The sequence below is a fragment of the Cibotium barometz genome, chromosome 11, assembly GCF_041138505.1.
Source record: "Cibotium barometz isolate CiBa-2024 chromosome 11, ASM4113850v1, whole genome shotgun sequence".
Classification (NCBI taxonomy): Eukaryota; Viridiplantae; Streptophyta; class Polypodiopsida; order Cyatheales; family Cibotiaceae; genus Cibotium; species Cibotium barometz.
This window is the reverse complement of record NC_141056.1, coordinates 28,376,123-28,401,488: the sequence shown is the minus strand read 5'-3', so window position 1 is coordinate 28,401,488 and position 25,366 is coordinate 28,376,123. Positions and strand designations below refer to the sequence as shown.

Genomic DNA, 25,366 nt, shown 5'->3' with positions numbered 1-25,366 from the left:
AGAAAGAAAGAAAGAAAGTCATATTAACGTCCACGGAATGCCTTGAAGGCATATGGGACCAAAAACCGGTACCTCACAGTCCTTACAATCCACTTCACGACAAGAGAGAGAAACTAGACCACTTCACTTGATGAATGTTTCACACGGAAGCTACAAACCAACAGTGCGTTATGTGAGAATCACTTTAGTAAGAGGCTAAGTTGGGAAATAAAAACCCAGGCCATCTCAACAAACAAAGGCATTCCGTCTCATATCGTATTATTTTTCCTCACATCAATTCGTTTTTTTCTAGAGGGGAGAGCCATAACTTTCACAAATAAACGTGCAAATCTTGGGGGAGGTAGGGAAGGAAGTGCTGGCTAAAAGATGACTCATAAAGAGCTGTCAGGATCAACAAAGAAACCCAAACAAAGAATGGGTGTCTCCTGATTACTTTTCCATGGATGCAAGCTAACTGCGTCATTTGGTCTGGCACATCTATGAGTGAGCACTTTCCTACACTGGTTGTAAAGGAGAAAGAACGGCTTTTCTCAAGGACTGGTCCAGCTGGATTGCATCTTTAAACTCTTCAAAGCTGACATGGCCATCGTTGTTGGCATCCATCCGATCAAACATCTCGTCCAGCTTACCAGGTTCAGCAATGTCGCCAGGAAGGTACACTTCGGGTAATGCCTGTGTAGGTCAAAGTTCATCCTCACCATTTCAGCAAGTAATGTATTTCCAAAATCCACACCAGAAGCATAAAGACAACGTGCTATTTACCCGAAACATCGATGCCAGCTCGTCCCTTGACATGTAGCCAGAACCATCCGTATCGTACATCTGTATCCACCCAACAAATTCCTTATTCACTAAACAAAACAGGTTGCTAATGACTGTGTTAGATAATTTTTCATTCATAATAATCCAAATTGAAATCATGGAAATTCAAAATTGTTGAAATATAAATAAATTATGATAGCAATTGTCATATATGACACCTATAAATTATATGATTACTTACAAATTGATGTAGAAACGTTTGGCCTTGGGCGCCAAAATGTGAGAATGCCATTAAGTCTTTGACCCATGTACAATACAGAAAGCTTTTAAATCATTCAAAACAATTTTTACCCGAAAACACAACTTGAGTGCGTCGTCTCCACGGCACTTTCTCAAAGAGGAAAACCCTCCTACGATCTCCCTCATGTCCACGGTGCCACTCCCATCATTATCAAACAGCTGGAAGATGCGTGGAGCAAGAGGCAGCAAGGCTCTAAACTCCATGGCTCTCAACACATCTTCAAACTCTGATAAAGTTGCACTGACGCCATTTGAGCAACTGCACTGAAAGAGAGATCAGTTTATGTATGTGAACATACAACCGAATAAAACCATCCAAAATATAAATGTTCCCACAAACACACCCAAATGGCACACATGAGAGGTTCAACCGAAAGAATATACCATGTAACTACAACATACATTCTTCTGAAGTTCTCATGAAGCTTTTTGAGCTCTTCTTCGCTGAGATCGTGAGTCCCAACAAGTGATTTTAGTTTGTTTGTTTTCAACATGAATGTGCTGCTGATGATACTTGCAAATGCAGCAGCCCGAAACTTCCGGCGAGCATTGAAGCTCTGCAGACGCTGAAAGATCTCCTGCTCTACAGGCTCATGATTGGCAGCATCGCCTCTCACCCAAGGGTGTCCCAATAACTGTGTATGCACACAAAGAAGATCGCACAACTTTTACATCTAGAAGGCAAAACACATCCATGAACTTGATTAACTATGCTTAAGAACACACTTAAATGAAACTTCTAATGCCATACCTCAGCTGCAGATGGACGCTTGTGGGGGTCTACTGCTAAAAGGCTTGAAATCAGATGTTTTGCAGATTGAGAAACTGTCTTCCATGTGTATTCCTCAAAATTGAAGTCTGCCTGCAGTACAAAGCATAGCAATTGTATAGACGTTTACAAGAAATCCAGTCTCTAGTAAAATTGTGTAGAATCAAGAGATCAATGAATAATTCAAGACCAACAAACACGTCGCCCTCCCCCCTTGCACCCCCTAGGACACACACACACACACACAAGACAGCATGCTTGCATCAGTGTCAAGTTTCCATTAAGCATTACCGTCGCCTCCACTTGAATCACTCCAAGAGACTTTAAAGAATATGGAAGCATCAACCTGCACTCCTAGCCCAACTCAAAACAAGCCTGAGAATGTCACATGTATCTTGTATCCACTGTTTCTTGAAAGGACTAGGAAAAGGCATAGGAAAATTAAGGCCCATTTATGATGTCCCAAGTCATGAGGGCTTTGGGGCCAAGGACATGGTTAAAAAGTTGTCCAGCACTAACACACTGCGGAGACTTTAGGGAGCTTGACTAGCCACAGGGCTTATGAAGAATACAAAAGGGTGAATGCATGACTATTGATTACTTAAGTGTTAAGTACTATTACTAGGGCCATAAAATTAAGGCTAATCAACTTAATAAAGCTGACTTGATCTGGAGAGAAAGGGAATCACTACCAAACCACATCTCTCTCTCTCTCTCTCTCTCTCTCTCTCTCTCCCCCCCCCAAAAAAAAAAAAGGATTCATATGTATATCGGCCTACCTCCAACTAGAAGGTGACCTGAAAAAAGCTATTTTATCCACATTTTAGGCTGTCTGTGTAACATGCAAAGCAAAAGCATGCCGATTATGTGCTGCAATTAATAGCAATTAAGATACAAAAACTGAAAACGCACAAAGGAAGAGAGAAATTCAACTAATCTATTGTATATTCACTGAATAAATGAATATATACAATGATTGCTCAGTTCTGGATTAGATTTGGACTCTTGAATGATGTGCCTTAAGCTAAGCTGTAAAGAGCTGAAACCTGCTGATCCAGGGCTGAGGCTTGCATTAGGGCCAACAAGAATATGGGCTCATAATTAGATCATCATTAGGGCCTGTAAGCAGCATATCATCGGCATATAGGATCAGTATCACCAAATCCTCTCCATCCTTCGAGGGTACTCTCAGTCGGACTATTTTGAAACCTGTGAGCAATCAAATATGCATGTATCTTATCGTACCAAGCTCTAGGAGCTTAAGCCAAACACCCGCATATGATCAACTTTGGGTTTCCTTTCAAACCAAGCCTCATAAGGCGTCAATGCCTTCATTGGACATCTATTAAGCGCACATGTAGTAGAAGCCACAGCTTCCATCCAAAACTTGTGTGGCAACTTCTATGCCTTAACCATGCATTGTGCCATCTCCATAAAAGGCCTGTTTTTCCTCTCAGCCACACAGTTTTGCTAAGGTGTATATTGCACCGTGCATCGACGTTTTATGCCTCTTTCCGATACATAAGCACTGAAAGCATGTGACATGTACCCCCCCCCCCCCCCCCCCCCCCGCGGGCGGACCCCCGATCTGTACGTAGGGTCTGAATTTTCAGATTTGTGTCATTCTCAGCCATAGACACAAAGTCTTGAAAGCACACAAACACATCTAATTTAGTGGATAAACTCAAGAATATCTTGAAAAGTCATCAATGAATCTGACAAAGTACATGTGTCCTCCAAAAGATGGTGTCCTCATGGAACCACAAACATCAAAATGTATGAACTATAATTTTTGGACAGCCCTAACTGAACTCTCTCTCGGGAATGGTTTCCGATACATTTTACCCAAAATACATGTTTAGGTGGTAAAGGTAGCATCTCTAAAACCATATGATGCCTATGTAAAAGCATCAAACTGCCAAAGTTGACATGCCCAAAACGTGCATGCCAAAGCTTTGCATCAACCATAGTAGATGTGCCAGTCATTGCATCTACAACATAATCAACTCTGTCATAGTTGTCTATCTTGTATAACCCATGGCATAATGCCTCAATGATATCACCATCATTCCTATCATAAACTATACATTTGTCATCAATGAATTCTACTACAAGATTTGCTCTTGTAGTGGCAAACACTAAAAGCAACGCTTCTGATAGAGTAATAGTCCCACCATCGGTGGTAGTGAGCACTATTTGGCTAACACTCTTCACACGATATGACGAGCTGTTAACACTGAAACAATTCTGTCTTGGGGTGCAAGCCAAGAGAAGTAAACAAGTATTTCCTCGACATAATGTGCCAAGAGGCACTTTTGTTGAAGTACCACACATCATCCTCTTTTGCAGAGGCATGCATCTGCCAGAGATGGATGATAATGGCATGTAACAACAAAGGCCCAATCTACTTGCACAAGGTTTGCAAATTGGTCTTCCTTCTTGGCAATAGAGGCCGATTTGTAATCAACGGACATACCAGCATCTTTCTTCTTTTCCTTTGTCAGTCTCTTCCTACACTCATTAACGTAATGACTGGGCTTCTGACAAGAATTACATTTGCCTTTCTTCTTGACTTTCTAAGCATCACTTTTTTCAGCATCTGACTTTCTTGATGGCTGTCCAAAATCAGCTTTTGGCTGAAAACAACCATGTGAAGATGCCTTCCCTTAGTCCTTATTTGTGAAAGAGTGCACAGAGCGGAAGCAAAAGAGCACTAGAGTGTGCTGAATAGAGAGTGCAAGAGAGAGAGATGGAGCAACTATGCTGAATATACTGAAGCAATACAGTCCCAAGCAAGAGAGACAAGCAGTCTCATAAGTGAGGGAGCAAAAGATAGACTAGGAAAGATACTAGACCGAGAGGCCAGCCCACCTATTTCTAGGTGGGGAATGCTGGCCGATTGGAGACACTAAAGCTGCCCGACTGGAGGACTGAACTGGCCGACTAGGAAAAAACCATACCAGCTGGAAAAAATCCTAGAAAAATATGTAAAATAGGGGTGGCCAGCCCACAATCAAGGGCCATGCAAAAGGGACCAAAAGGACGCCAGAAATGGGCAGAAATTGGGGATCAATGTGCTAACACTCTCTCTCAGCACCAGATACTGAACAAACTCCAAGAAGCTGAAGATGAGGAGCCAAGGAAGCCTGAGAAACCGGCTTGGTGAACAAATCTGCAACATTCTCCACTGAAGGACAATACTCCAAATGCAAATCTCTAGCAAGAACCCGTTCACGAACATAGTGATACTGTATCTCAATGTGTTTCGTACGAGCATGAAACACAGGGTTCTTGGCAATGGCGATGCAACTCTGATTGTCACACCAAAGAAGAGTAGATCCGGTAGGAGGACAGCCGAGCTCCTCCAATAATCTCCACAACCAAATTGCCTTACATGCAGCAATACAAACCGCACGATACTCCGCCTCTGTAGAGGAAAGCGCCACAATAGGCTGCTTTTTACTGCTCCATGAAATGGCTCCAGACTCGAGTGTAAAAACACAACCAGTGGTCGAACACCGAGTATCTAGATCTCCAGCCCAATCTGAATCAGACCATCCAACAAGAGTGCATCCTAAGCCATAGAAGATGCCAAAGTCCAGAGTGCCACGCAAGTACTGAAGAACTCTGAGAGCACACCGCCAATGCTGCTGACGGGGTTTGGATGAGAAGAACTCAATAAACTGACTACGAAACATATGTCCAATCGGAAGTAGGTCAACCAAACCAAACAACCGACGAGAACCTGATACTGTCCCTGATCAATTCTCGGAGAAGAATCAAGTAGAGAAAGCTTCTCACTAGTATCCATAGGAGAATATACTGGTCTGCATCCAGTCATCTGAAATCCATAGGAGAAGATACTAGTCTGCATCTAGTCATCTGAAATCTGTCAAGAATCTCCCGTGTGTACTTTTGCTGAGAGAAGAAAATACCCTTCAAGGTCTACTAAATCTCAAAGCCGAGAAAATAATGCAAAAGGCCAAGATCTCTCATCTCAAACTGTCTCCAAAGAATCCATGACTGAACGGATCCTCACAGAATAAGAACCTATAAAGATGAGGTCATCAACGTAGACCACAATGATAACAATCAACCCCCTCTCAAGGAGGATATAAAGGTTCGAATCTGCATGAGAACGACACAGGCCGAGCTTCCGAAAGAACTCATCAATCCGCTGGTACCAAGCTCGCGGAGCCTGCTTCAGACCATATAAAGCCTTCTTCAGCCGGTACACCTGATCCTGTTTGCCTGGAACAACAAATACCGGCGGCTGATCAACATAAACCTCCTGTGTAAGCTCTCCATTCAGGAAAGCCGACTTGACGTCCATCTGGAAAACGAGCCATCTATGATGTCCTGCAAGAGCAAGAATGGTGCGAATGGTAGTCATCCGGGCCATCGCAGCGAAGGTCTCATCGAAGTTGACTCCAGGGCGCTGAGCATAACCCTTGGCAACCAACCTTGCCTTGTGCTTGTCCAAGCGCCATCAGCTTGGAACTTCGATTTGAAGATCCAGCGCACACCAATCACCTTACGCTGCAGTGGCCTAGGCACCAAAATCCAAGTGCCATTCCGTTCAATAGCATCCAGCTCTGCCTCCATAGCACGACGCCAAGGCTCATGTGAAAGAGCCTCGTCCATAGAAGTGGGATCAGAAGGACCATTAATGATACAGGACATAAGAGCATAGTTAACAAACATGTTGCCCTCATGAATTTGTTTCCCTGTAACTCTCAAGATCGCCAAAGAGAGCCAGGTGGAGAAGCAAAAGAAAGCTCACCTAACCCAGAATCATGAACTGTTTGATAGTACCATCCAGGCACAGATCTGCTCGAACTCGCTGGAGGAGAAGCAGAGTCATCATCATCTGACTGAGAATCCACAATTGGAGGTGTAACAGAAGCAGAGGGAGGAGGTGGAGGCGGAGGTGGAGGAAGAAGAAGCTCACCACCCCCCTCTGAAGATGTAGGAGTCTCGTCGAATACCACATCACGGCTCACAACTACTTTACCGGCCTGAGGATCATAAAGACGATATGCCTTGGACACAGAGCTGTATCCGAGAAAAGTCACGCGCTGAGACTTTGAGTCCAACTTGGAGCGATGCTCCTTAGGCACATGAACATACGCCGAACAACCAAATATCCAGAAATGAACAATAGAGGGCTTCTCACCATGGAAAGCCTCATATGGAGTTTTATCGGGAAGAGCAGCAGTAGAAGACCTGTTTTGAATGTAGACAGCAGTAGAAGCCGCCTCAGCCCAGAAACGTCGAGGTAATGAAGAATGCTCAAGCATAGCACGGGCCATCTCCATAATGGTCCTATTCTTCCTCTCTGAACGAATGGTAATCTCATAACGAGAGAAGATCACCTCCGCACCCTGAGCTGTAAGACCACTCACTGACAAAAGGTTAAAAGCCAAATCTAGAATATACAGAACATCCGAGAAGTACCTCTTGTCCTCGGAAGAGTGGAAGATGGGGATGGTGCCATGTCCATGCACTGGCACGGAAGAAGAATCACCCAAAGTGATCTCGCCTGACCTGGCAGTAAAGTCCTCAAACCAATCTCGATGGGGTGTCATGTGAGCAGTAGCACCGCTATCCACAATCCACGACTGCGACTAAGAAGTCACAAGAGCAAGTATACGACGAGTACTTGCTAATAGAAGAATGCCATCATCCTTCTTGGTCTGAGACACCGCTGTAGAGCAAGAGTTCTTTGCTACTTCATCCCGCTTCTTCTTGTGACATTGGGGCGATTTATGACCCTTCTTGCCACAATAATGACACTCAATGTCTTTGTTTTCAGAAGATGTGCTTTTGTCTTTATCCTTGTCGGTATCCTTGGAGTTCTTGTCAGAATCCCCTTTCCCTTTCTTTTGTTGATTCTTCCCTTTATCTCGCGCTGCCAAAGCTCCATCAGGGCCACCAGAGGTGCCAGTCCGTTCCTCAAAGTGAGACTCAATCTACATAACAGAAGGGGGAGAACTTCCTCCCAAGTAATTGGAACAGGATGAGGAGAAGAAACAAGAGACTGAAAATATACATCAAACCTCTTTGGAAGCTTGGAGAGAAGCCGAATAGCCATGTCCTCTGTAGAGATATCCTTGCCCCACAAACAGCAAGCTCGTCCCGGAGATCTTTCATCTTTGAGATGAAAGCAGATAAAGATGGAAAGGCGGAAACTGATAAGTTCATAAGCTACTTTTCCAACGCCAAAATCCGACCCGGAGACTTAATCTCATAGAGATCCGCAAAAGCCTTCCAAACTTCATGTGCAGCATCTGCTATACGCACATGAGAGAGATCAGAATCCTAATAGTTCAACATCAGAAAGGAGAAAACACGACGATCATTCGCCTGCCAAATATTAATATGTGCCTGAGTCACACCACCGGAAGCAAGGGTAGGAGGGGTGGCATTGGCCGGTGTAACAAGCCAATCCCAAAGATCCACGCCACGCAAGGCTGATTTCACCTTCACCTTCCACGAGGTGTAGTTGGAACCATCCAACTTTGCAGACTCAAAGAACATATGAAGAGTAGTCGGGGCAGCCATCACAAAAGCTTGGGCTCAATCTCAGAAATATGCACAATCTCGGAAGAAGAAGAGTCCTCCACGGGTACCAAGGGTGCCACCAAAGCCCGAACCACCACAATCCCCCTCTGCACAAGGGAATGTCCACCGGAGAGGAAAACACGGCCAAAGAGGGGATGCTGTCTTGAAAAAAACAGGCCGCCTAGATCCAAACTCCAAGTAGAAGTGAAACGCTGATGAAAAAGTTACCTTCTGGCTGCAAGCGATGAAGCCAAACTGAAGGAGAAAACCAGCAGAAGCTATCCGGAAACGCAGCAAGAAGAAGGCTACAAATCTGAGAAAAACGCAGAGGTTAAGGGACTGTAAATAGGGCTAAATCTGGGGCAGCAGATGGAATCGCTGAACTGGGAGCAATGATACCATGAAAGAGTGCACAGAGCGGAAGCAAAAGAGCACTAGAGTGTGCTGAATAGAGAGTGCAAGAGAGAGAGAGATATGGAGCAACTATGCTGAATATACTGAAGCAATACAGTCCCAAGCAAGAGACACAAGCAGTCTCATAAGTGAGGGAGCAAAAGATAGACTAGGAAAGATACTAGACTGAGAGGCCAGCCCACCTATTTATAGGTGGGGAATGCTGGCCGATTGGAGGACTGAACTGGCCGACTGGGAAAAAACCATACAGGTTAGGAAAAATCCCAAAAAAATATGTAAAATAGGGGTGGCCAGCCCACAATCAAGGGCCATGCAAAAGGGACCAAAAGGACACCAGAAATGGGCAGAAACTGGGGATGAATGTGCTAACAATTTGCAGCTCTGCAAATGCCTGATACCCACCACACATGCCGGACCTATTGGTCCTAGTCTGCTCTTTCTGTAAGAGTAATGGCACCAACTCCGCAAATGTGATGGAGTTGGGGTCGCCCCTCATTGTCAGGTTGAGAGTGGTGAGGAAAGTACCATAAGAGTCAGGCAAAGAGTGAAGAATAGTAGTGACAAGCTCGCTGTCTAGAATTACCTCATCGAATCAATGATCCACTCTCTCCAATCCTTGATTTTTGTCAGGTGCTCATTCATGGATTCACCCTCATTCATCTCCATTATATCTACTTGCCTCTTCAGATAGGTGTCTCTCGCTTCATTGCAAAGCTCGTAGAGGGCAACCAGTGCAACCCATACATATTTTACTGTAACACATGAATAGATATGAGGAATTATAGTCCTCTTCATGAAAAATGTAATGAGGGAATGAGCAGACTCATCAAGTGTATCCTTTCTCCTCTGTTCCTTAGTAGGAGGGGGTGGATTTGCAGGTTACGTGGGTGATTGCCCCATAGTCACATGAAACATGGAACCAAAGCGGGAAGTTGGAATGAGGCGAAACGGGGACGTTCGGACTCGGAACGGGGATGGGAACGACACGTCATCATGAGATAGAGTTTAGATAGGAATGAGATACAAGTTATCGATGAGCGACGTGTTTCGTGGCTGATTCTTTTATCTATTATGCTTATACCCCAAAAAAACAGCAAGTCCTGGCCCTTTTTAGATATTTAATGGCCCAATTGCCCACGCGTCGCATAAAAACAACCGTTCCAGTCCATTCCACACTCCCCCCATAGAGCCATTCCCAGAACGGGAATTGTGTCGCCGGCCGCCTCTCACGTTCCGTGACCTTCCCATGCTCCCCACATCTTCTAAGTGGCGTTCCCACGTTCCAAGCATTCGGGAACGACTTTCCATGTGACTATGGATTGCCCGCCACGTTCTCCTCTTGCAAGAGTATTCGGTGCAACTTCATTTGTTGGGCGAACTTCATCCCCTGTGACGATTCCCTTGTGATATGCAGCGGAAGTCTTTGTATTGGTTGATCCTGTCACACAAATGCTCACACCGTCTTCTGTATCCTGAGTTTCATGAGTTTAGCAATCCACTTTAATACTTCAAACTTTAAAGAGATGAGAGAGAGAGGTATGAGAACTCTACACCAGATTGGGTCCCGAATTACCCACTGAAGGGCCCCCTATCCTGATAACGAGAGAGTATTTGCTTTATTACTTTAGAGAGAATGACTTTGGACTATAGATAAGCCAAACGCAAGATCTCGGAGGATCGGAGAGCGGCTGATCTGTACACTGCTGTAGAAACACCTCAATGACTTGATCTCGAGCCTATGCACTCTTCCCAAGGGCACGAGGAAGGGCTGCACACCTGAGGCTCAGAGAAGAAGAAGGTGGACTGTTCTACACACTGTTAGAATGCTGAAAACACATATGAATGCTGTGTTACCTTCTCCAGATGACTGCTGAATGTGTGGATGGTGCACAGAATGCTGGACACTGATGCAAACAACAGTTTCAGGGCTGGAAACTGCTGTAGACTGTTGCTTCAGGGCTGGAATCTGCTGTGGACAGAAACGCTGAGGTGTGGAGGATGCTGTGGACTGAAACGCATGTGAATCTGGGACTGCAGGAGCTGCTGCTGTACGGCTGGGACAGAAACGCAGCACTGCTGCTGCTGGATCAGAAAACGCAGGTGTATACAGGCTGCAAACTGGCATTGAACTGAAGGTGAAGGGTATGCTGAATCTGGGTCTGAACTGAGTGCTGAATTCAGGGCTGAATGCAAGCACCTAGGGCTGAATGAAGCTAGGGTTTCTCTAGGGCTGGAGAAGTAAGCTTATGGGCTCTAGGGTTGGATTAGTCTTGGGCTGAAAGCAAGAGAGAGGAGAGCTCTTAGCACAATGAAGACTGAATGAGCAAAAGAGGCTCTAGGCAAGCCTATTTATACTAACTGGAGGTTGGTCATTTAATAAAGTTACTATTTATAAATGCCCAATAATGCAAATAATGATAAATAAATACTAATAAATATGGGAAAAATACCAGATAAATCCCAGTAAATTCCCTAAGGCTTTGGGGATGTTCTAAATGATGCACAGGCATATGTATGCATATTATGCAGGATGCAGAGTGCTTTCTGATGCAAACCCTAAGGCTTCTACTGACTCTACATGCATGAATGATTCTCTCCAAGTGGGTTAAGGGACTTGACTGACTGACTGACCCACTAAGGCTGAGGAATAACCTACGTAGCTCGTGCCTGACTTATCCTGGACTGAGGATGTACAATGGGGTCACGGCGTACGACAAATATCATCCTACTGGGTTCTAAAACTGTACAAATGCTGCACTTCTAATGATAAGCCATCTTGTCACCATGCACTGAGTGCAGAGTGCATGTGACATCCCTAAACCAAACCCTTTGGCTACAAGCATATGCCGCATCATGTATGTCCATAATGCATAGTTGGACCCATCCAACCTGTCCTCTATTCTCAACATTCCAAATACATCATTCTCTAAGACATTTTTGCTGAAATACCATGCACAAAATGCAAGCTGTCCTGCTGAAATTCATTGCAAGTAATTGCACCAAACCACTGACGCCTACAAGAAATCGATTGAAAAGCACATAACAGTGAAGATTTTGCTGCATATTAGTGAACTTGATGACTGGAGGCGAAAAGCCCCAAATTTTTTGCATTGCATGAGCTCCAATTTGTTGCAGAAGGTTGATTTTCGCAAAAGCCCCAAATTTCAATGGATACATGAAGCCTAATTCTCCAAAATTAAAAAAAAAACCCAAATTAATTTGGCGTGGCAGCTGCAAGTCTAGCAAGTACAATATGTAGGTACAGTCGCAACAATGGGCACGCAAGTGTATGGACATAGGCGCGCATGTGTACGGAATTGCTAGGTAGGCGGTTCAGAGGGTAGGGTATGCGGACTGTACGGACATCGCACAAGGATGTACGGGCTCACACGTGTACGGGAAAATTGGGGGCAAGGTACAAAGTACAAGATGTTACCTTTAAAGGTCACTTACACACCATAAGGGTGTGTTCACACACAAAGGAAAAAAAAAACCTTTGATATACAAAGGTAAAACGTCCCTTGTGGAGAATTATTACTCCTAGTTCATACGTCACTACTATAAACTTACAATGCATCGTGATGCTGCCTTGGCTGCCTATGATGCGTTAACATGTAGCACATGTATGGTTGTGTTTTGATGATGTGAAGCTGATGATCATGTGCATTATTGGGCTAAAGTCCCTTCTCGACAAGCTTGACGTAGTCACCCTCTTGCTATGGTGCGTTTTCCTCCCTTGCTTGCCCTTTATGCTGAAAGTACGAACTCTACAAGCTTCCTTGGCTAAAAAGAATGCCCGCTAGATGATGGCTATCAAGATGATCTCTTAGGCCTCAAGTTAACCCTAAATATATGCATCCAAACGGCTAGGGTTGCCACAAGTAGCCTCCAAAAGGTGTGCCCTTAAGTCACTTTAGATAGGCGCCCTTTATTGCCCCTCCTTTTGGTCCATTGTCCTAATCTCGCCCACCTTTAAGGGTGTCCATGGACTGTCCACAACTATGGCCCCAAAAATCACCATTATTAGTAACCATATAAGTGCACGACTTTCACACATGGCCAAACCTAATTGCCTAGGACTTGACACTGACTTAGCCTTCCCAGATGCTTGACCAATGGGTCTATTAAGTGTCCAGTTGGGCTTGTACAACCATTACATCTTGCGAAGAGGGTTACAAAAGACTTGCGCCATAGGCATGACCACACCAAACCCTAATAACCTAGATGGTGCATGGCAACCTATCCCTTAGACTAGGACTCACAACATGCTCAAGGCTCATCACAAAAGGGATCCTTTGTCTTAGATTAAGAAGAATGTCCACAACACCCTAGGACAGATAGTGCACATGACATCCCCTCCCACTTATGTTCATGACGGGCCACCGTTGCTTCCGGGCAAGCCGTCAACAATGCTAGAACTTCCTTGTAGAACTCCTTGTCGCCTCTTGAAGGGTCTTTTAAAACGAGATCCGGACCTGTTGCCTTCTCGAACTTTTCTTGTCGTGCAAGAGATGATCCCCTAATCTTTGGTATCTATCAATAAATGTGACTTGGACAAGGACTTGACACTAAATTAGCCTTCTGAGACACTCAACCAATGGGTCTAATAAGTTGCGATTATGCTTGTATAATCACACTTGTACCACAAACACAACCAAAGCAAACCCTAATGACCTAGCAACCTATCTCTTGGACGAGGGCTCACAACATACTCAAAGCCCATCATCCTTTGTCCTAGAGGAAGAAGAATGTCCACATAGCACCCTACAACAGTTGGTGCACGTCACATATGTATCATATATATACATATATTATACACTATGTATACGTATATATATACATGTATGTGTGTATTATACATATGTGCATATATATTTAAGTATATAATTTATTTTTAATTAATTAATTAATTAAGATTAAGATTTATATATATTTTTATGATTATACGTATTTTATCTTGTGTTCTTGTAATGCTTTGTATAAAAACATCCCTTCTTAGCAGTACAAATAAACCCTAAAAGGGGGAGGGGAAAAGACGAGGGATGGTTGTGTGGGGTTTGCCACCTATTAAAGGCCTTGCCCAATTCTACTAGGGTTAACAACAAAGAACAGCAGGGCTATGGTGGATAAAACACCTCCATCATGGAGAGAGAGAGAAAGACGACTCAATGAGGATTAGATTGATGATATGTAACCTCCACCAAAAACATGCTTTTTTTGGCAAGTAGCCTTATCTTTTGACTCAATCAAATCAAGGACTAACTCTCCCTTAAGGAAACTTCCTACACACTTGCACAATATCATATCCAAGCCTAAGAGGCTATTCACACACAAACACACTCATAAGGAGTGTCCACACGTATTAGTGTGTAATTACGTAATTATCTATTGACATGTCTTTGTTGCAGGCAACGGCTAGCAACCTCTTCATTAATCAACGATGACGGCATCGGTGGCATCACCTCCCACATGGCCTTTGATGTTGATGAAGCTCCTCTGGTCTTCTCTTCAATGCTATAGGCGGTGTTCTTGTTGGGCATGCGGACTGTAGCTACTTGTGTAGGCAGGTCTGTGGTGCAGGTACAATCGGGCAAAGGGTGCTAGTCGAGATTGTATGTGTGTCCAGTTGAGCTGCAATGCGCAACTAGAAGCTTGCTTAAGCAAGCTTTGCTTAGCTTAGCATAAGCTAAGCTTTAAAGGCAACTGATGTGGTCCAGTCTGTGGGTACAAGGCTCTTCACAGTAGGAGGCGCATGGGTGGCAGCATTGATAGCAGCGGCACAGGAGTCGGGCAATGGGTCGGCGCTAAAGCAAGTGGACAGGTGGAGTAACCAACAGTTGGGTATGGGCTGTAGGGTGTATAGGAGCAGGCGGCTACTGCTGGGTAGATGTGCAAGGTGTGCATAAGTGTTGCTTCCCGTCGGCCTCAAGAGAGGCAGCTGCTGCAGCAATGGCAACCAGCAAGGACAGGGGTGTTTGACCAAAGCAGTGTCGTGGCACTAGGGCTCTGACACCAATTAAACGCCCTGCCCCATCCTACTTCGGTTAACAACAAAGAGCAGCAAGGCTATGGTGGATGAAACACCTCCATCATGGAGAGAGAGAAAAACGACTAAATGAGGATTAGATTGATGATATGTAACCTCCACCAAGTACATGCTTTTTATAGGCAAGTAGCCTTATCTTTTGACTGAATCAAATCAAGGACTAAGACTCCCTAAGGAAACTTTCTACACACTTGTACGATATCATATCCAAACCTAAGAGGCTATTCACACACAAACAAACACTAGTACACTCATGAGGAGTGTTCACACGTAATTACATACTATGGCTACATAGCTTCCCTTTGACATTGGAGCCCATACAATGATAAATAGCAGGAGAACATGTGTTGTCTCCAACATACCTATGGCACCTAGTGTGGACTCTCCAAGCACTCGTTCACAGCATTCATTCAGATGCATCATCTCTTGCATTTGTCTATCTTGCATTGTGGACCGTGGTGTTAATTAGTGAAGTCAATAATTTAGGTCTCTGGGTACCACGCCCCAAAACACTTGGTCCCTTGTCCAGGCTGGTTTACGCATGCTTCGGCTGCCCAAAAATGGTCCACAACTGCCGCTAAACTGTAGGATTATGTCCATGTGTCACCAAATCAATCGGTGCATGTGACAATGGCTCTTGCCCACACTGAGTGGTCTCTCTGTCCACCAACTCTTGTCTTCCCTGTAAAGGCTGTAGTCTGCCCTGAAAAAGCTGTAAACTGCCCAAAAAATAACCGCACCTTGCTGGCAGCTCTTCCTCGCATCTCTGCTGGTCTTCATCTGGTACTTTACTCCCTCCCTTCCCTGTTCTACACTCTCCTGGGCCAATCAGTTGCCTCAGAGAGGCACAACCCCATCCTTGGTGGTGCATCTTGTAGCCACACTAATGCATTCTCTCATAACCTCTCTCCTCCTAATACCAGGGTTTACACATCAGGCTTTCTAATCTCACCTATCTAGCCCATAGCCCATAGTCAAAGCCACATGCATCTTTTACAAGTGTAAAAAACAGGTTTAGACTTGAAATCGAGAGGAAAATTCGATTAAACAATTTAAAATAAATTCTCCATGTAACAAAAAATATGAATGTTGATACTCACTGCTAGTATGAGTGCTTGCTTTTCTCTATTAGTCCTTGCATAGAAAGGAGGATACCTGCAATACAAATAAAAACCCAAAACATGGTAACGATCCCTTTCAACACCCCTTTCAGCAAACGAGAGTCTCCTATATATGCAAGCAACAAAAAGACAACCCAATAGACAGAAAGATTTCACACATTAATGACAGTCAACGTTAAATGCTGAATAAAATAATATATCCAAGCTTGCAACTAGAGAGAAACTTGACAAATATGCAGTAGCAAAGAGCTTTTTCAAAAAGAGAGAGAGAGAGAGAGAGAGAGAGAGAGAGAGACTCTTACAAAGTAAAGCATGGACAAAGAACCTCCAATAGTTGAGGATGTTCTTTCCACGGGGACATTTCGGAAAGCCAGGCAGGTGGTAAGTGCTTACTTGCAGAAGAAGGTGGTTTCTCCAGACTTTGTGGTTCCGGATTCAGAGGGGGTGGTTGACAGGTTTCATCAGGTTTCCAGGACTTGTTTTTGCACCGTAACAGGTGTTGATCCTTGTGAGCGGTGTGATGCCTTTTTGACTCAGAAGCTGTATGGTTCATGGATCTGGTTGATGGACACCAGATTGGACGGGAGCTTCCTGATGAGGCAGTTGAGCTCGTGGTTGCAGATGTCTCTTTGGGAGGCAGGATTGCGTTTCCTGTGGTTTCTGCGGCATGCGAAGGATCATGGACTCTTGTACACATGAGGGGGATTGTTGGATGGAGTCCGACTCCACGGTTGGAGTGACTTAGTTTGGGGAGGAGATACGGACACGTGGAGATCTACTTCAGGCCCAGGAGCAGTTTTTCGGAATTGTACGAGACAGTCATCTTTTGCCTTGTCAAGCACAGAGGCAGAGTACCGGCCTGTTTGTGATGCTGCTTGTCAGGTGGTGAGGATGCAGAGGTTGCATTGCAGGTTTGGAGGAACCCATGGTCATCCAGAGGCACTTTGTTCGTGAACAGATCATTACTGATGACATCTTGCTAGAGTTCTGTTCGACGGAGGATAGTACGGTGGACCTCTTCACGAAGTCGCTCTCTCAGGATTTGCTCAGGCGGCACCCCAGCTCCCTGTTGTTGGTTTCACAACCAGGAGCTGAGAGGGGGTGTTAGAAGTCATCTCCTGTCTAGATTTATACACCAGGGCCTTTGTTGTGGGTGTGCCCGCCCTTATGAGGTGTTTTATCATTTTTCCCCACTCTGCGCATTTTTCCCTTATTTTTCCCATTTTTTCTGTGGCTTGGGAGGCAACCCTGTAGTGGCAGGAGGACCCTGAGCTTGGCCGACTGCATCTGTGAGATAGCCAACTGCACCTCATGAGTCGTGGGACTCTTCTGCTGCTGGCCGACTGTGTTTTTCCAGTCGTGAGGCTTCTTGTGTCCAGTCGGCTGCCTGCATGTTGCTGGCCGACTGCTGATGTGGGGGCATATAAATAGGCCCCCCGCCCCCATACCACATTTGTATCATACCTGGGATTTTCTTGTGTATATCAGAGCAGAGTTACACGCCTACATCTCTCTCTCTCTTGTGCTGTTTTTTTTTTGCATGCGTTTTTGCTCTCGTGTTCCCAGATCTGGTCATCATCTCCGCTGCGTATTCTGACAAGGTCATACTGAGGCTTGCTGCTTTGCTCCTCGAGATAGCCCTCGAGCAACCAAAGCAAAGTATAAAGCCCGGGATGCTTTCAAAGCATCTGACAAAAGGACAACACCAAAGACAAGGGCAAGGACAAAGTTTCAAAGGAGGGATCCGCCAAAGTTGCATACATGGTAGTCAGATTCATCCACTTCTTCACATGATTCACTCCTCATGATCATAGAGATGACTTCTCCAAAAAGAGGTCAGTGACACACTTGAAGCGGTGGAACGGGTTGGTGATAGTCGTGCTTCTGCCCACATGACCAATCAAGCCCATATCTTGGAGAACTATTTGACTCTCTCTTCTTCAGTTCGCATCGGCAACAAGTCCTCACTTTCACTGGTGTTGGTAATGTTTCTTTGGGTTCCTCTGCCACCTTACATGATATTTTATATATACCACGAATTTCCAAAAATCTGTTTTCAGTATACAAAGCTTCTCAAAAGAGATTTGGTGTGTACTTTAATGATGAGGTCATTGAAGTGATCGACAGGAAGACTCTCTCGGTTGTTGCCAATGGAGTCCATGATGGGGGTCTCTACAAGATCACCAATTTTTTCTTCTTAGATCCCTCACACTGGCTCACATATTCATCACCTTTTCTCCCCTCGATGGCTTTGGTTTCTGAGGTAGATACTTCTCTGTGGCATATTCTCGCTTCGGTCATGTACCCATTGCTGCCTTACAGAAGTTCTGTCACACCAGCCTGGACATTTCCCAGTATGAAAGGGGTCTGGTGGACTCCAGGATGTCTAAATATTTGGAAAGTACAAGGTTTGGGAATGGGGAATTATCCTAGAATACAAAGGACCACACTCCTAACATTTAGGAGAGTTGCTATTTTTGGCCCGACTCCGATGGAAATTCTGTTCGCGTCATTACATCTGGAATTGAGCAGATACCAACAATTGGCAAAGTGCCTATGACAGAATGTCTACCAGTTGGGATATTTTTAGAGATAAAGTTTATGGAAGGACCCATCACTTAGATTAGTACATGTGGCAAGAAAGCGGACCAAAGTGAGACAAGTGGCCTGACACTTGTTAGAAAATGGATCAAAGTGAGACAAGTGGCCTCACACTTATCACTTCAACTATTGTGTGGCTCTCCACTTATCATTGTGGCCTTCTCTTGCCATTTTAGCTCATGGGAGGCCCAAATCTATAAATTGGAGCCCTCTCTCTTCATTAATGGAGGCTCTCTCTTGCTGCACACTAGCCTCTGCCACCGTTTTACAGGCTGCCCTAAGGATGGCTACTCTCTTTCTCTCTCTCTTGAAGGCTGCCCATGAAGAATACCGGCTGTTGGGGACCGTTTTGGAGACTTCCATCGCGAAGAAATACTGAAGGCAAGGGTATTTAATCATTTATTATGATTTCTAGCCATTGTACTTGTTGTACCAGCCTTTGTACCTACTGTACCAACCATTGTACTGGTTGTACCAGTCCTTGTACTTGTTGTACTTGCTGTGCCACCCATTGTACCGGCTATACTAGCTTCTGTACTTGTTGTACCAACCACTGTACCTGCTGTACCAATCACTATACATGCTATACCAGCATTTGTACTTGCTCTACCTACTGTACCAACCACCGTACCGACTGTACCAGTCCCTGTACTTGCTGTACCAACCACCGTACCGACTGTACCAACCATTGTACCTGCTGTACCGACTGAATAGAGAGTTGTACTTGCAGTACCAGCTCTATTGCATGAAGACCCGTAGCTTTTGGGAAAGAATCAGTACCCACACGGAGGTATATGGATTATATTGTTGGCTCAGCATTTCTACAGCCTATGTTCAATAAGGAAGAGAAAAGATCTCAAGTGGGGACCACACTTACCATCATTGTTGTTAAGCATGGCTAGCCGCTTCATAGCTTATGAAGCAAGAGCATGAGCAGTAGACAGCTTGTTGATCTAAGGATTTATGAATTCACAAAATTTTATCTTGGAAGTGTGGAGTTGGCTTTATGTGCACACGTTTAGCACTCTTTCCATATGGATATTGTGGATTATATTATCAAGCTTACAGGCAAGCTATATGGAGATATATCTCAGGATATCTTAAGGATATGGTGACGAGATATTTCTTTTGGCTTCATGACCAACCTGGCAAAGAAAAGCTAAGTATACTTTGAGTTTGCAAAGTTAATGCTTTTGCTATGAAGTGTTTTTGATGTTCACTAACCTTTGTATAGCTATGCAAGAAGAAAGGTGGTGTTGTTTGCCTTGAGATGGTTTCAGGGAAACATTGTTTATGGATCCCTTTATTGGGATGGATTATATCTATGGAGATTACTTTCTTGGACGAGATTTATATAGATATTGGGCTTCACAAGCAATTTCTATGGACGAATCTGTCCCAGTTTATAGAGAAGAAATATTTGGATATCCCATGGATATGATGCTTTTATGGATAAAAGTCCACCTCTACTCCAAGGTGGAGTTATGGTATACAAGGATTATGGTATACAGGTCTATGGATTCCTGGACTTCTTTTCTAGGAATTTGGATCTATCCTCACTTTTATGGATTATTCTTTTTGGCTCCCTTTATTTGGGATGCATTGGACTTATGAAACTCATGGTTCACATACCCTGTGTAGTGTTCTCTTGTCCTACGTGCTCTCTTGAAGATTGTTTCTACCATGTGTGGGTGGAACAATAGAGAGCAGATGGAAGGGAACATGGGCACTTCAGAGGGTAGTGTCGAACACAACATGCCGTGTGTAGTGTTCTCTTGTCCTACGTGCTCTCTTGAAGATTGTTTCTACCATATCTGGGTGGAACAATAGAGAGCAGATGGAAGAGAACATGGGCACTTGAGAGGGTAGTGTGAGTTGGTGGCCAAAATGCCTATAAACTATGTGTAGCAGAAATGCTTATGGAACACCAGGTTATCTATGCATGCGAGTGATTGTTTTATCTTGTTACTTGAGCCCACCTCTCATCCAAGGTGTGTGGTCAAAGTACCAACACGGAGTGCAAGTGGTAAAGTGGACATGACGCCTCTTAGAGAGAATGACTGTGGACTGTAGATAAGCCAAACACAAGATCTCAGAGGATCTGTAGCCTGGCTGAACTGTACACGGCTGTAGAAACACCTCAATGAATTGATCTTGAGACTATGCACTCTTCCCAAGGGCATGGAAGGCTTGCACACCTGAGGCTGAGAAAAGAAGGCGATGGACTGTTCTAAGCTATGTTAGAATGCTGTAAATGCTTCTGAATGATAGAATACCTTTACCAGATGACTGGTGTATGCCTAGATGATGCACTGAATGCTGGATACTGATGTAGACTGATGAATCAAGGCTGAAACTGTTGGGAATCTGCAAACGCAGGTCTGTAGGGCTGACTACTGTTGTAGGACTGATGCTGGACTGAAACGCAGACTGTATGACTGCTGTGAAACTGTAAACACAGACTGTATGACTGAACTGAACTGCAAGCGGCTGTGATGTATGCAAAAACACAGAGATATATGCTGTTTTGGGTCCTGTGGAAGTGCTGAATGGCTGCGCCTATGATCTGCAAGGACTGCTGATGTGCTGAATGTCTACTTTGTCGTTGACATAGAAATTCCAATATAAGGGTGCTTTTTCGAGCAATGAGCTGCAGATGAATATCAAGTATGTTGAGTCCACCATGCATCTTTGGAGTGCAAACCAATTCCTTTTTTTGAAGACGGAGAGGTTTTTGATCCGTACTTGTGCGCCAAAGACAATCTAAGGCCTGTGACATCAACATATCCAAATCTGATTTTGTCCAAGGCAATAATGGCAAGTGAAACTGAACATACGCAATGAGAATGGATTGTACAATTCTCAAACGCACATGCAAGGGCCACGTAGATAGCTTCCAGTAGTCGAGTTTCTATCAGAATTTCTAGAGCACCCATTGCCTTTCTTTCTTAAGGGAAACATGGGTGTCTTACAATTTCTATGGGTCAGAAAATCTGTTCTGGCCATAGAAGTTCAAGGGCAAGAGCTTGGATTTTTGAAAATTCACAAAAAGGCCAACAGCCAATCAATATATGGTGATGCCATGTAAGCGGCCATTCTCTACCAGCTTATATGTATAATAGCATTGGGTGCGAGAAGATGCATTGTGCTTGGCTATCCTCATAAAGCCAATAGATGACATTCTTCATTTTATTGCCAAACCCCATCCTTTCCATGACCAAGGCTACAAAATCCTAATGGATTGTATCAAAAGCCTTTTCAATATCAATTTGCATGATAAGCACGTCTTGGTTTGTATATTTAGCATACTCAATACCCACATAAGCATTTGCAATGTTATCCATGATTTGACGGCGTGGCACAAAGCCATATTGCCTCGGGTGCAAACCACCAAAAAGAACGTCTTTGATGCGGTTAACAATCATTTTGGCTATCAATTTGTAGATCACAGGCATGAGTGTGATCGGGCGCCAGTCTAATAAGCGGTCACATAACTGCTTCTTAGGCAACATACGTCGTAGGCCATGAAGGGAGACGGCCAGTAACCCAAGACCAATTGATCATAAATAACAGTTGATTTTTTAAGAGATCCCAATAAGCCACAAAGAATTCCACATTGAGACCATCGCAACCTGGGGATTTTCATTTACCGAAAGAACGCAGTGCAAAATCCAATTCCTCCATGCTAAAAGAAGACTCCATTTGTTGTGCTTGGCAAGCAGTCATAATCGGATTAACAAGATCAAGCATGGCATTCTGGGCATCCATGACTTACTGATTTGGTGAACCGGGCATAGCAAAGAGGCTCTGAAAGTGACTATGGACTTCATTTTGTAGTTCAAGAGAGTCTTGAGTCCACTGACCATCAGATTTCTTCAGCCTATGGAGAGAATGCATTCTTTGTGAAGTGTGAAGGCTTTTGAAAAAGACCTTGGAAGAGCAACATCCATCAGAGACTTTTGTCTAGCTCTAACTTGCCATTTAAGCAATTTCCTTTGATCAGTCCTCTGAATAAAAAGTTAAGCTCTTGTCAAGGAATCATTCTCATGAGGAGCAAGCCCTCGAGTATGACTCGCTATTAATAAAACTTACAAAGTGTGCTTTGCATCAGCCACTAATTGTCTTGTACACTCATAAAATGACATCCATAATCTCTCATGATATACTGCAAGTGACCAAACGTCACCATGCCATATCAGTATCTACCATAGCATGCATTTGTAAAGGCTCAATCGCCGCCGCAACAACCATACAACTGAAATCATCATGCGAAAGTTAAGCGTTATTCACCAACAAGAGTCTTTTGCATGGCAGTGGCCGAGCATTAACATTCATTCCAAAATACATATTCATACACAATGGATAGTGATCTGATAGACGGAGAGAGAAATCAATGGACATGTTACAGGTGAAAGCATCAAATTGAGTGGCATTAAGCATATACCATCAGTCTAATCTAGCCCAGTAATCCAACTCCACACACACACACACGCACACACATAAGAGCATATATTCATACAAAGGTATGTGTACTGAGTTTCTATCATAGCTCCGGAGATACAGGGCAGACTCAGCCATAATGAAGCCTAGCACTAAGGATTATAACAAATAGAAAGAATTATTACAACAAAAAGGTGGTTGATAGGGCATATGCACCTCTAAAGATAGAAAGAATTAACACAATATCAATTGGCTGCAACTTGGACGAAAACTTCACAATGTGAAATTTGCATGTTAGTTAGTACAACATAAAAATATACCTAGATGAATCCAGGAACATGCCCAAATTCACCTTATAAGAAAGTGCAATTTATAACCTCATGGTAGTCATCCACAAGACAATAAACCATCAACTCCATCATGCATAGTATGGACTAGATACTACGACATCCCCACTAACATCATCAGTGCCCCCAATAGTGGCACTGACGACGTTAGTGGGAACAACCCCGACAGACCTTTTATTTCTCCTATTTTCTGGGAGAATCTGTCTCTGTTATATGCAGCACTTGTCTTTTGAATACCTGTGTAGATGCTATGCTAGGCCTAGGTGAAGGAGATTCTACATGCCTAATGTGAGCCATTAAAAAAGGATGGAATATGGCCATTGAGTGCTCAAGGAGTAGTGAGTGCTTTGAGCAGAGCACTAGATTGGCATGGGATGTACCCAATTTCCAAATCGTCACAAATCGCAGTCGTCATTCGAGAAGCACATACTACACACCCCTTGCAGACTGGCTGTCCCAACTGACTTACACTTGGCCATACTACTACAAATGCACTGGACAGCTGAGCTCCAATGCTCTGCTGCACATTTGATTAAAGGCAAGGATTCCATGCAGCCTCAGTAGCATTTCCTGAAAATCCATGGAAATGTAACTGACCTCAATTTCCACATGCCTGCTTGGAACACGAGACCTCAATGTTTTGAAACAGCTGACTCTCAAAGAAAGAAGTCAGGAATCGAGCGGTCACTCCTATGAGCCAGTAAAGCCTTACAAATTTTGAAGACTGCAGGGCCCTTTCCACAGCCGGTATTTCCATCCAAGTTCTTGTATATATTCGTAATAATTAGACTCTCCCCTTGATAGCAGGCAAATGCCATGGTTAGGAGTACCTTCAAGGATGTGAGGATGAAACCAGTATCTTCAAGTGCAATAATAGAGCCATGCTTAAAATGAGCCATAAAGGAAGGGGTACACATACCCGCATAGAAGAATGTACAAGATCACACCCAGTGACCACATATCACTGGCTGGCAGGACACTTCTCCTGGAGAGGGCCTCTGGTGCGACATAATCAATGGAACCAAACATTCCGACGATAGGGTTGGTGACCTCTTCAATCTGACTGAGCCCAAAATCCATGATTTTCAATGGTGAATCGTTCGCAGCAGTGAGAAACAGGCAATTCTCGGGCTTGAGGTCACGGTGGACAATCTTTGCCTGATGGAGGGCCTTCAATCCATTAGCAATGTGTCTGATGACTGCTGCTGCACCAGCTTCGGAGTAGCGCTCAGAAGCAACAATGCGGTCGAAAAGCTCCCCTCCAGAGCAAAGCTCCAGTACAAGATGAACCCCGGCCTCATCTTCATACACATCATGAAGGTGGATCACATTGGGGTGAGGCGATACCTCTTCCACTATGCGCTTCATCACCACTATCTCATTAGCAACTAGGGTTTCGGATATGGAAACCTGCGGCAGAAGGAAGCGGCTGCCTCTGAAGTTCTGCTGCGGCTGCTGGTTAGAAAACCCGACTTTTTTTAGGGTTTTAATGGCCACTGCAGAGCCATCCCCCCTGTGGAAACCCTTGCGAACCACAGAGAAACCGCCAGTTCCCAGCACATCGCAGACGGCATAGTCCTGCTCGATTTGCCGATCAAGCTGGGTCACCATTTAGGGATGGACAGACCAAGGTTGGGAGAGAGATTTCACAGCAGAGCAAGACAGTTTGCAGTACTTATAGGATTTTCTGTAACAGAAGGAAGCTGAATGGAGGAGACTTTAGGTTTTCGGCTTTCTGCAGGAGAGTTAGGGATGATTTTAGGGATAGGATGTATGCAGAAGGAAGCGACAAGGGGGAGAAATGGGGGAGATTTTTCGAGTTGGAGCTTACTGCAGAGAAGCCAAGAGAGGGGAGGACACAAGGTAAAGCCAGACGGGCGTACTAGGTCACAAGAAGACGAGAGAACACGTTGGGATGAGGGGTTTCGTGCGGGAGAGCGTGGACTTTTGGAAGCTTGTTGACGCAGACGAGAAAGCCATTGCTGATGCAAAGATTCGCCAT

The 25,366-nt window shown here is 44.3% G+C and overlaps 1 protein-coding gene across 2 annotated transcripts; it reads right to left on the bottom strand.

Annotated features, from left to right (window-relative positions):
- Positions 1-25,366, bottom strand: LOC147634005 (calcium and calcium/calmodulin-dependent serine/threonine-protein kinase-like). 2 transcript variants are annotated; one of them, XM_086805101.1, is made up of 7 exons: positions 24,284-25,366; positions 15,956-16,010; positions 1,814-1,924; positions 1,447-1,697; positions 1,114-1,321; positions 763-822; positions 1-672 (listed from the first exon to the last, which is right to left on the bottom strand). In XM_086805101.1, exons 1-7 carry the CDS (start codon positions 24,973-24,975, stop codon positions 496-498), a joined length of 1,554 nt encoding a protein of 517 aa, XP_086661227.1. In that variant the 5' UTR covers positions 24,976-25,366; the 3' UTR covers positions 1-495. The 2 variants fall into 2 exon arrangements, with proteins under 2 accessions (XP_086661227.1, XP_086661228.1); XM_086805102.1 differs by having other exon boundaries at positions 1,465-1,697; positions 24,284-25,364.